The 13,297-nt window shown below is 37.6% G+C and overlaps 1 protein-coding gene across 3 annotated transcripts in view; it reads left to right on the top strand.

Moving 5' to 3' along the window:
* SATB1 (SATB homeobox 1) overlaps positions 1-13,297 on the top strand; it is a 91,718-nt gene that overhangs the window by 39,874 nt on the left and 38,547 nt on the right. For all 3 annotated transcript variants that reach the window (XM_059482591.1, XM_059482582.1, XM_059482600.1), the window contains exons 6-7: positions 5,461-5,572; positions 7,892-8,346. In XM_059482591.1, the coding sequence (XP_059338574.1) occupies positions 5,461-5,572; positions 7,892-8,346 (567 nt within the window). The remainder of the gene's footprint in view (positions 1-5,460; positions 5,573-7,891; positions 8,347-13,297) is intronic.

Here is a 13,297-nt window from a genome sequence, read left to right as displayed (position 1 = left end):
TTCTGTTAGAACTGATGCTTGCTATTTCCACGCAAACAAAAGCCACACAAACTGATAGTGGCTAGAATAGAGGAAACAAAGTTCCTCTGTCCTTTATGAAAAGATCCCCCCCTCCATCTGCCCCCAAATCTTTAAGTTCTGTTCTGCAACTTTATCACTATTCAAGCTAAGTCTAGGGACAAAAGCTCATAGCTTTTCTCTTTTACTTTTTTTTAAAAAAAAGCATGTTAAGTTTACAGCATTGGAACATGCCTCCCTGCTGGTGTCTAGGGATGTAAAGCAGAGGATTTATGGGACACAAAATAGAATAAAGTCTTAAAAGTTTGGCTTTAAAAAATGGAGCCAGTGGTTTGACAGATTGTTCAGTAAATGTTCATTTTATTGAGAATTATAAAAAAGGTGCTTAACGCCTCTGTACCATTAATATAATACATTAAAAGGGTACTGTCAAGATTAGTGTTTCAGCTCTGAAAATTGACTGTAGGGTTTATGGGCAGCACTGTTCATACTCTGCTTGTAAGATGAGGTATCTTCTACTTACCACTTTACAAAACCATTATGTTGTTACAAGGCTTTATACTGAAAAACTTGATAAATAGTAAAACGTAAATATAATCTCATTTGAGAAGTGAGAGAATAGTTGCTGCCTGTCTTATAGCCAGATTTAGCAGATGCGGGTTTGAAAAACAGTTGTGAAAATAGCCAGTGTCAAACTAGTGCAAAATTAAACTTGTGGGGTGTTCTGTTTTCAGTGTCTGTCATTGTTGAAATACTCCATTTCAAAAGCATGCATTCCTTTCTACAGAAAAAAAAAAAATCAGATTCCTTAGTTGAAATTAATTAGCATTCAGAAACCAGATAGCATGTTTTTGGGTATTCATGAGATCTCTGTTTGAAAAAATGTTTTTAACTTGTAGAAATGTGTTGCAACACACAGATGGGAAGAAAAAGAAAAAAAAAAAATCTCTTTAGCAAGCACTGTGTGTAAAAGGAATATTACATTTTGCACGCTCCTGATTACCCTGTGTAAACAGTTTTTGACATCTGTCTTTATAGTTTTCGAGGAGAGGAAGACTTTGTTAAAAGAACCATTTTTATACAGCAGTCACCATTTCAGTCTTGCTTTACCTGTATTATGAAAGCAGATGGTCTGCATGTCTTTTGAATATTTATAACTATCAAAAACAATCTCTTGCTATTCACCCTTAGGCTTATGAGATGTCAGGACTGTTCTGGTTGAAAAAAAATCATCTTGGGTGTTTACAGAAAGGGGATTACATTAAGCTGAAATGACTATACATTTTCCAGTTTAATATTTGTCCATCAGCTGTTTAATCGTATTTAGATAATTGTGTAAATAAGTTGTTGCAGCCCTTGCCCCTTCCACTGAGCAGGCTTGAAGCTTTAAACACCAATGAATGAGTTGCTAAAAAGCTCAGGTTTTTTTTTCCTAGTTAAACAACCTGGAAGGCCTAAATAAGTTTTGGTTACAGTGCTTCTTTTGAGAAAAATGTTTAAATTGCAAAGGGATCCCTGATATCTAATTCAGCCGAGTTGTTCTAGGAAGCTGCTGTGTCTGTTACTCTCTCCTAAGTCTGTTAGCACGTATTTGCTCTGTGTAAATACTGCAGCCCAAGTACCCCTTCATGAGGCATGAAAACAACCTTATTCTGCCCATATAAAAATAATTTTAAGGTTATTTAGTGGAAGTTTTGGGACTGTGGGGGTTAAAGCTTTTTTGACTGGAAGCTGAGCAATCACTGATAACAGATTTTGCTGTGGTTGGTTGATTTGGCAGAAAAGCATGAACAGTTTTGGTTTAGATGATTGAATTAACCTGATTAACATTGTTTTTGTTGTTTTGCAAAAAGGACAACAGTATACTTTTAGTGACGATCGAGCAACACTTCACCTGGTTGAAGAGCAGTGTTAGAGGCAATGACTCAGAAATGCCTCCCTTGAAGCACCTGCAGCAGTGGCTGCAGCAATGAGCCGGCATGAAAGGCTCGGGTCCTTCCCGTATCTTGCAGGATGCACCTTGCGTTAGATTCTGGCACAAAACAAAAGGTGTCTGATGCTACCATTTTATTGGGTTTCGTTTGATGGGCATATGAAACGATTCCTGCTTGAGATTTATGATATTTCCCCAGGGAGTTCCCCAACTTCTTTGAGAAAAAGATGGTGTCTGGTATTTAATCTCTGGTATTTAATCTTCCAGAGAAAATGGGATTTGGTTCAATCTACGCTGGGTGAACCTCAGCTGAACCTCAGAACAAATTCTACCCCTACCTTCACACAGTTGTTGGATGCCTAATTATAATTAACTTATTTGGCTAAAAAAAGAGCACTTGGGCTGCAGCAGATGGTATCATTCCAGAATAGTGGGATTTCTGTGAAGGTGGCACCATTTCAGATGAGATCTCCCGATTCTCAGAACATGACTGCAAGTGATGTGGTTGGGGGGAGGGAGATATGGGAGAGGGAAAAGAGGGAAATTTGAGATCTTGAAGGCTCACAACTTACTTTTGTGGATAAACTACAAGGAGATAAGATTGCGTGTATGTGACCAGTTTTTGCATTCTCTCAATTTTCTTTGTAACATATGAAAAAGAAATCTGATTATGAATGATGCATGTGATGCATTTGAATATTCGTATGATATATTTATATTCGTCATCCTTGTATGGGGAGGGCATCTGCCTCTGTGCCTCACAGATAAGGAGGATATGTGCAGTAGTACCAGGATATGATGTGCTTCAAATACAATAATTTTGATTTTGATTATTGATAATTTGAGACATGGGGAACTCCTCGTTGGTAACAACCCACATAATATGAAAAGCATCAATATGCCTTCAGTCTAGATAGTGAATCTCTGAAGACCACTAGCTCATGGGGTTAATCTTAAGTTTTAGGCCATAAGCATACCAGAGAGTTATATATGTAGATTGGTATTAAAATGTACAAGAATTCTATAGCAGCAGGAAATTTCTATAGCCAAGTGCATCTCTCTGCACTGATGTGACTGCACGTTTAATGACAATAAATAAAGAATAGAAACAATGAAATTCAGTGTTGTCAAGATATTTTCTGAGTTAACAAGGTAATAATATTTTATCTGGCTTGTAAAATTTTGCCTTCAGTGAATTAGTAAATAAATCATTGATTCCTCCTGATGAGGATTCTTAGCGTAGGTAATATCACTTGAATGTTTGCATGAAGTGTTCTCAAAGAAAATGCAGGATAATTTTCATTTTTAAATGTGTTTATAATGTCTGTCTTTTTTTTTTTTTTTAATCCACTTAGAAGAGCAGGAGTGCCATCACAGTGTTAGCCATCAAAACTTGAAATTCACATTGTGTCAGAGAAACTAAAACTCCCAGCAGTGTTCCTTAAACAGACCAGTCCCCTATTTGGTTGTAAAGTAACTGCATTAAATTTATTCCTGAAGAAGCAGGGGATGTGTTGCAAACTGCCATATCATTTGTGTATTGTTTTTGTAAAATTACATGGGAGGGAGCACTAGGAAATCTTAGACAAACATCTTCAATAATAGGTAATTTACTAAAATTAATATACCTATTTTCATACTTTAAGTTAGTTGGGCAGGAGAACAAATCTGAAAGGGGCAAAGTAAAATAAGAGAAACCCACCTTGAAGTGTAAATGACATCAGCAAAATACACGTGAGCTGGTGTGGGATGATAGCCTCTGACAGGTGCAGTTCCCAATTTTGCACATAGAGATCTGCAGTTTATGCAGTAGTCTGCGCAGTCATATAATTTGCCAGCTCAGATCCACAGGACTTTTAGAATCACACCTTATATATCATGTGCCCATGTTTAAGATGGTTCAATCTATAAAGGAGCTTAAAAGATAATTTTTTACATATTAAACCTTAAGTATACTGCTCTTATACTGGAAACTGCAATTGGGATCAGCTGAGCTTGGTTCTGGTCCTTCAGGCTAGATTATTAAAATTTCACTCTTCTTTTATACCATTGACAAGAGACTTCTAGCTAGTTTCAGAAATAACAGATTAGTATCAAGAAATGGCAAGAATTTTGGTGATTCGGAGAAACATTAAAATATGTGCCTGGTGAGTAGGGGATATCCACATTTGGCATAAATAATGCTGCCTCACTCTAGGAGTTCTGAGCCTCCACGAACAGCTTGCTACTGAGCAGTGCCTTAGAAAATGGTTATAATGAACTTCACTGAGATCAGTAAGGAAGGTACTTTTAGTCAGAAATTGAATTAGGCTTTTAAAAGAAGAACTAAAGTTAACATTTTTTGCATTTCTACTCCAGGCTCTTCCTTCCAGTGGCTATTGTAGTTGGTGTAACAAAGGGTTGATGCTCTAAATCATTCTTCAGACAGCACAAATATGTCTAAATGTTACATGCTAAGTAGTGAAAAAATGTAATAATCAAAGCTTTGTCTTCTTGACTGTCATTGCTGTTTTGATACGCTGGACAATTCTTGTAGTTAAGCCAAAAGTAACTACTTTCCACACAGAAATTGAAAGGGTGGCAAAGTTCAGTCTGTTGAAAGTATATTTGCTAATTTTCTTGTTCATACATCATATACTGAGTATAATTTTCAAGTTGGAACATTATCTCGTTTTGCAAGGCTTAGTCTTAACTGATTTGTAAAAGAATGTACTGGAACTGAAAGTTTTATGCATTGTAAATTCCACTATTTTAAAATTGGTCAAAACTGAGCAGAAGGTAAATTTCTCACTGTAGCTATCTGATATCTCGAGAACCTTTGAGAAAAAATCATCTTGATCTTCCTTTGGTCTATTTTACAGCTAATACTCAGTTACAGAATTAGACATGACAATAAGCTTTTCATAAGCCTGTTTTTGCAAATCCCTTAAAATACCCTGTTTTAGGAAAAACAAGGGTTCATCTTGGGTTGTTAGATACATATTTTATTCTACTATAAATCCCATATTTTATCGTATTCATAGGTCATTCGGATAAAGTTTTATCCTGTGATTTTTTTGGTGTCGACTCTGTGATAAGTGGCACAGAGGAACTGGACATGGGTAACTTGGGTCACTGCTTGCATTTGTAAAGGCAATGTAGGAATTGTATGTCTGTGTGGGTGTGTGAAGGGTCAATCAAATTTAAAAGCAGAAATAGGATGAACAAAATTCACTTTCAAGATTAGCATCTTGTGTCTAGAGCCCATCCAATTGCATGATGTTTCTTGGTCGATAACTTTGTTCTTCCCTTAGTACATCTGCTATTTTTGCTCCCATTTACAATATACCTTGGTTAGTTTTCATGCTCAATTAATGAGTTTTTTAAAAGGCTTCAGATGATAGGATTTTAAATGCAACATGGTTCTCAAACTTTAAAAATATATTGGCTCAACAATTGAAATAATTTGTGCTTTGACTTGTACTGCTCTGTATTACAGATTTTTTTTTTCTTCTCCCCTTTTCACACAGAGTATGATTTCTTCCATTGTGAACAGCACTTACTATGCAAATGTCTCAGCAGCAAAATGTCAGGAATTTGGAAGGTGGTATAAACATTTCAAGAAGGCAAAAGATATGATGGGTAAGCAAAAAAAAAAATTGCCTTGATGGTGGTTACATACCATTATGTGTCACATTGAGGTCTGTCACAGTCATATAAGAAGCCAGTTCCCTTCACGATAAGTTTAGGATGCTTTTGATGAGTAGATGTAGAAAGTACATATATAGTGAAAGAATTCATTTAAATAAATATTTGCTATTGAAACAGCCAAGCTGACTTGGGTTGCCAGAGATGTAAAGCTGTCATTCTGTAAATCTAGAGATCTTCTACCACCCAGAATAATTGTTTAGAAAACCTGTTCCTGGAACTGTGACGAACTGATTTTTTAATGTATGTATTTTTTTTTTCGTGCTGGCTAATGTATATTTAAAGAAACAGGCTTCTACAGTTATCACTACCTTCCAGCAAGAATGCTGTAATTTTATAAATTCATATCTTTCTCTAACCTTGGGACCCTAATTTCAATTACTTTTAACAAATAGTGGTTGTGACAATTGTTTGCTTGTTGCAAGCACAAGTAAATTATTGGAAAAAAAAATCTGTCAATTCTGTGATACCTTTTATTTCTCTTAAACCTGTTCACATAATTCTGAACAATATGTCAGAAAATTTCTACATAGATTTCAACAGAATGGAGAAATAGAACCTCAATTTGGATTGAATTTTGAGCTTGACTTAACTTTCAGTATTTGAGGCAAAATCATTCATCTACCCAAACGGGTTCCTTGCTTTTTATAGCTTAAGGCTGTAATGAAGACAATGCATCACTTTTGTGATAATTGCTTGAATTACTGTTCCGAGTGAATGGCCCACTTGGGTTGATCTCTACTTTCCCTGAGTGAAAAAAGGCAGTTTCTTTCCTTAATCTGCTTTGTACCTCCTGTGCAACATGGAACCCTTCTTCTGAGACCACCAAATTTAGTGGGAAGACTTCACTTGGTTTCAGGTGGTCCATGTGTGTGGCAGCAGAGGGGCCATATGGGCAGAATGACCTTTCCACAGCAGCCTCTCCCACGTCCTTTGCAGCAGTGCTCATATATGGGGCAACCCCTGCAAACTTTTATTTATACGCTCTGCCAAGACAGATTCATCTTCCATTCACTTGGAGTCAGTGAAGCCAGAGAATAGAAAATGTGTGTTTGTGTATTCTTGTGTAAAATGATACTGGCAGAAGAGGCAGCAGCATTGCCCCCAAAGCCAGCTGTGTGAGGGGTAGCAGATCTGCTGCTTGGGTATTGATCCCGGCTATGGACCCCAGAAATCTCTGCAGAACAACTGGCTTGTTTTTTATTTATCAAATTTCTGCCTGCAACAAGACAGGGGAGGAAGAGGGGGATGCAGGTGGGAATCCAAGTGCTGATTTCTTCATCCATATCTGATACTTGTGGAGGAAGGGGTGGCCTTGCACTGATGACTGTTAGTGAAGATCATAACTACTGTGACAAGCTCAGACACTGCCTTGAAAAAAAAAAAAGTCTTACTAGGATAAGAAAAAAAATTGCTACAACACTTTTGTGAAAATACTGGACTTTTGGTTTTTAGAAAAAGCTTATTTGCTTAAGGCTATTTCCAGACCAGAGCTGCTAAAGCCCTAGAATAAAAAAAGTTACAAATGCTGATAAAAAGGAGACTCCTTCATATCAACCTTGAGTTACTTGATATTGTTTAATCGTGCACAAGAGGGGAACTGGAAGAACTCTTGTAGTTTAAAAAACTGTGCTGTTATTTAAAAAGGAGGGTGTGTCAAAGACAGATGAGTTAATATAAGAAAAAATTCAACCATGTTGCAAGTCACTGAAAAAAACCATGCATACATGGTTGCAAGATAAAGCAGCCCATCTGTGTAATTTACATAAATTATACTAGTTCCTAGCAGTCCCATACAATTGATGCAGCATCTAGAAATTAGCAGAGCATAGGGAGGTCTGCACCTCACCCTACTTATTACAGATTTCCAGTGGCTGGGAACTGCAGATGTCATGGCAGGGACTTCATGGGAGGAGCAAAACCAGTCACCAGGAGCTTCTGTCTCTCTGGCTGGGACATGTTTTCCCGCAAAAGCCCTCCTTACCCTCTGCACAGATGCACTTGCTGTTTCACCTGCATCATCTCCAGCACAGAGTGGGTTTTTGTCTCGTCTTTGCCCCATCTCTAGTTGTTTACTGCTTTGTCTGAAGTCCCCTGTGTCTGTCACAGTGGAATGCAGCAGCCCTGCTCATGGTTGGGTTGCGTTGCACCATTTTACATTTGTTTATTTTTATTAGCATGTCTTGTGAGGACAGTCAAGGTTGTGATTTTCAGTCTGATGTTGGCCTTTTCAATGTTTCTTTTCTGCTGTAGTTGAGATGGATAGTCTTTCTGAACTATCCCAGCAAGGTGCCAACCATGTCAACTTCGGTCAGCAGCCAGTCCCAGGGAACACAGCCGAACAGCCTCCATCTCCTGTTCAGCTTTCTCATGGTAGTCAACCATCAGTTCGGACCCCGCTTCCAAACCTGCACCCTGGACTTGTATCTACTCCCATTAGCCCTCAGCTGGTAAATCAGCAGCTGGTAATGGCCCAGTTGCTGAACCAGCAGTATGCAGTGAACAGACTTCTAGCCCAGCAGTCCTTAAACCAACAGTACTTGAACCACCCTCCTCCTGTCAGTAGATCCATGAACAAGCCGTTGGAGCAGCAGGTCTCAACGAACACAGAGGTGTCTTCCGAAATCTACCAGTGGGTCCGTGATGAATTGAAACGAGCAGGAATCTCACAGGCAGTATTTGCACGCGTGGCTTTTAACCGAACTCAGGTCAGTCGTCGTTTTTGTCATTTTTTTTAAAGTCTAAGAGTCTCTTCTTTCTTTCTCTAATTAGTAATTGCCATCTTCTAAGTCTGCCTGGTCATTTCTACCTTGTCTCTTAGCTCCTCTGAAGGAACCATGCTTTCTTGCAGGATTACTGTCCATGTTGACCAAGTACTGAAATCCTCAGGGACTGGTTTGTGGAAATATGCACTGTTCTTACAGGAAGCATGGTTCCTCTCCAGTTGTGATGGTTTATGAATAGCTGAATTTCCCAGTAAAGGAAATGAACAGCTCTGTGCAGAGCCGTTCACAAAGTCACCAACAGATTGCCTTTTGTGTTGTAGAGTTGTACCCGCTCTGACCACCTGCATGCACTGAACAACCTGGCTTCTTTCACAGGTGTACTGGAGATGGTCTTTTATCTATACTTGCATTTATTTCTATTATTTCCCTGTGAAAGTCCTAATAACATCTTTTCAGGCTTCTGAAGAGATTAAAAATTAAAAGCTTTATCTCTAGATCATCTACTCTCTTCACGTATTTTTGTAGTTTGTTGCAAAAGCAGTAGTTGCTGAGCTTGCCGGTGTCCACGTCAGAACATATACTTCAGCTCTTCAATGCAGAAAAAGCCAGCCCTAGCAAAGCTGATAAGTAACACTAAAATGTGTTATTTTTTACACCTGTTTTAGAAGCTAACCCTGTTATAATTTATTCTGCTCTATGAATTTAACTTAATGCCATGTTGCATGGAATTTAATCAAGCAGAAATTATAGAAGAAATGTCAGTATATTGGATGCAAATAATAAGATGTCAAAATTTTAAAAATATGTTATAACACAAAATAAAATATTTTTAATAGGACATTGAAAAATGGGAAATATTTAGAAAAGACATAGGTAAATTTGCTTTGGGTTCCCAATTTTTAAATGAAAACACATACTTAGGGAACAATTTGCCCATGTAGATTATAGTATAACAAAAAATATTATCATTTGAGCTTCTCTTGAAGCGTTTTTGTTTCTCCCTACATAGCTTAGAGAATAAAAATTCTGTTTCATATGCTCTTGTGCAGGTTTGAATCAGCATGTCATTTATAATTGTTCCAAATTACTATTGCCTTACAATATTTTACATCCTCCTTTAGCTAAAAGAAAGTACAGTCATTGTGTGAATTCTCTGTAGGGCTCTGTGTGTGTGTGTGTCTTTCCTCTTTACAGCAGAGGAGGTTTTCAAGATCTGGGCCTTTCATACCAAAATTGCTTACATGAACTCATGCAAGGATTATTTACATTAAGTTAGGTCCAGGCAGTGTTAGTTGTTATATTTACAAATAAGTGACTCTTGTTTCATACAGTGTTTAAAAATTTAATTATTAATACTCTGAGGTATTAAAGCAATAGTAGTAGCTTCATGTTACAGTGGTTTGCAGCTGCCATCTTACCTGGACAAAAAAGCCAAGCAAGTAATTCAGAAAATAAAGTTTATTTTATATTTACTTCTTTCTAATGTTTGCCTAAAACCACATTTATTTAAGCTTTCCTCCCTCTGAAGTGGTCAGTTTTTGTCAGCTAGTTTTGCATACAGCTTTTGGCATTTCCTTTGTCCATAAGCAGTACTTGTTACCTGAAATACAAGGATGATTGGTTCTGACTGGACATTGAATTTATATGACAGAGTAGGAGAAAATGCTCTTTCAATGTGATGAATGCAACTGTAGAAAAAGATTTCTAGTGCAAATACTGATTCTTTACTTTAATATTAGTATTATTACACCAAATATATATTAAAATATGTATTGCTATGTATTTTTCTTACTACAAATGTTATTAAATATTTGTTTAAGTTCAGTTCTTCTCCAGACTTTGTGGTGTACCAGCTTGGTAAAATGTGTTGAGAGTGACCCAGAACTGGGAGGAAACCCCAAAATGAACATTGAAAACAATTCTCCTAAAGTGATATGAATAACACCTATATATTTTGGCAATTTTCAATCAAATCTATGTGAAAGAACACAGAGTAGTATTCCTACATCCTACAAATTGTTTTTGCTAATCAAGTTAGTATTCACAGTTACCTAGGAAAGATTTTGCAATATTTGTTATGTTTTGTGGCAAACATACGGAGCAAAAAGGAAGAATACTAGGAGCCTAAAGAGTGTCAATCTCAGTTCTGCCAAGAAATATCTCAGCATACTTTTCATATGAAGCAAAGCCCCACTGAAGTACAGAAGAGTTTGTTACGGGTGCATTTGAACTTTACAAACCTGGAAATTGTTAATTTTACCCATAGTGACAGGTAATATCCAATGATAAACACTGGTACCAGCAATTTTTACATGAAAAATTTAAAAATTTGCTCTGTTTGCTGTATTTCTGAATTCCTCACAGCTTATTGAAGGATACATCACATTGAGCTAAAATTAGAATAGTACTTTAACAACTGATGCAGTTGAGGAGTTATTTTCTTACAGTGATGTAATATCCTAAGTTTTGGGGGTTTTTTGCTAGAAAAGTGAAAATGCTTGTTTAAATTCATGCTCTGTTTTCTGAGATAGAAAGCTAACTCAGGCTTACCAGTGACATTTTTGAAACTGTCAAGCATATTTGAGCCGTGTCCAGGGACCATATCATGCCATCAGTTTCTAAAGGCATAAGGACTCGCTGAAATTGGTTCGGAGTTCTGTGCAAGAAAACCCTGGTGTCAAGATACAGTCTCAGATGAGGGGAGAGATTTGCTTTCAGTGTAAAAGTTAAGGAAGGAAGCAATCTATAAATTAAGAGTTATTTAGCTTAATGTTTAGGCAATAAAATGGAGTTCGAAATTGGCTGAAGATGCTTTTATTTTTCAGACTTATGCTCTACAATATGAATACAGAATTTTGTGGTGGTTTTTGGGTTGGAAGTTTCTCCCAGTGTAGTGTGGTAATTCAACACTTGATCCTAATTTTCAAGATTTTTTAATTTGGCTACAAAAATGTCAACTAGAAATATTTCCTATCTTTCCACAATCCAAGAGTTTGGTAAAGATATTTCTGAGAACTAGAGAGTATTTTTTTTTACTATTACTAATTATCTATAAAGCTGAGAAAAAAACCCCTTAGGTACACCTTAGAGGCGAGTCTTAAGGAAGAATGCGACTTTAATGTGTTCTTGAATAATTTCCCCCACCCTTAAGTTCCAAATTTCAAAACTGAATTCTCAGGAATGTGCTTTGTAAACTTTAATCAAGGTCCAGATGCCTATAACTTGAATGAAACTTTCACATCTATACAGGCACAATAGGAGAACTGTTGCAGGGAGCAGACGTAGTTTCGGCAGATGGAATTTCTCTATAGTCTGTCTAGGAAGTCTTCAGAGTACATGCAGTAGGATCTGAGGTTTTGCTTGTCCTTCAGCAGTTGTGATTCCAACTCACTGGATGCAAAGAAACAGGTTGAATCCTGTTAGCACCTCCTTTCAGCTCACCGTGGAAAACTTTGTTGAGTTAGTACTTGTGCTGGCAGATCTGAGTTTCACCTCAAGCAAGGTGTCCAAAGGTCTCCAGTCTGCCAGGATAATTTTGGTAAATTGAGATGCTTATGTTTCAGTTGCCATAATATTATAATAAATATAATATTTTGTTTTAGCTGATGTCAGTGCACTGTGCAGATACCTCTACTGTCCTGAAAGAGCAAGTTCCCTATTTTCTTGTGCTTTGCAGGCTAGAAAATGATCAGTTGTTGATCAGTTTGCTGCCTTGGGTAGCCCCGAGCACCCAGGGTGACAGTGAAAGAGGCATTGGGGTAGCCCCCTAAAGTGTGGTGCCACAGGCCCCTGTCAGCAGAGAAGCTCTGCCTGCTGTTTCAAATATTAAGTTAAAGTGGGAGTTTAAACTCTTCTCTGTTTTGTTCTTAAAGCTGGAGTGCAACATCAACATTTGTTGGGCTGAACTGCCCTCAGAGCCCTAAACAAATAAATAAACTCCTCTCCCATTTGTGTTGTGTGTTTCTAGATGTTAGCATGAGTCAGGAAGCGAAAGGCTTGAGTTCCCACAGTCTGACATTTGACTGGAAGGCGCAGCTTAGCCTGGTGCATGGCAAGGTGACGAGCGCGGACTGTGCGACCAAGGAGTTATGTTAGTCATGGTTGTGGCTGGAACTGGAACTGGGGGCTGCCTCTCTCTGTGTACACTTTCAGCTGTAAGGTTTGCTGCAGGGACTTGAGTGCTGTTACACAGAGGTGACCTCATGGCTCTGTCTTTATGAAAGAAGGAAGAGTGCTTTTTGCTGCTTTTCTCTGTCTGAACTTTTGCCACAAGTGATGGTGTTTGATTGGAAGGTTTTTGAATATTTCTCAGTGTTTCCCAGTTTTCTCTCTCCCTTCTTTCTACTTGAGCCTCATGCTTGTTTAAAATATTAGCTGCCAGCATGTACTGCCTTTCATTCATGTATAATGCCTTTTCTCATACGTGAAAACTTCTGTGTATTTAGGACTGTGCTCATGCTAATTCTGGGCAAATGCTATTTTGAAGGAGAATGCTTGGATGCACTAAGTGGCTCTGTGTAATTGTAAAACAAAACCTAAGTTTACACAAGCCACCTTCTCAGGCACTACTCTTTTTTTTCCTTCCACTTTGTCTTTGGCACACTTTATTTTCCAGTAAAATGAAAAATGAAGATGGATTATTCAAAATTGATAACAGTAATGGACCATCATGTAATGTTTTATTGAATTTGAGTTCTGTAAATTATGTGGTAGAGAGAAATTTGCCTGCTTAAGTATAACAGAAATTGCCACTGTATTCATATAATTCTTCATAGTGTAATTTAAGAAAAAGTACACTATCCATATCACTATTGAATAAAAGGTAAAAAGGTGCTATTACGCTATCATGACAGCTCTCCTCTTGCTACTAAGCGACATAGATGAATGTGTCTGCTTATAACTTACTTGGCTAGGGTCCAGGCTTGGGAGTGGA

Source organism: Ammospiza nelsoni, chromosome 1, assembly GCF_027579445.1.
Source record: "Ammospiza nelsoni isolate bAmmNel1 chromosome 1, bAmmNel1.pri, whole genome shotgun sequence".
Taxonomy (NCBI): domain Eukaryota; kingdom Metazoa; phylum Chordata; class Aves; order Passeriformes; family Passerellidae; genus Ammospiza; species Ammospiza nelsoni.
The sequence above is the reverse complement of the archived record's forward strand: the minus strand, read 5'-3'. Positions and strand labels throughout refer to the sequence as shown.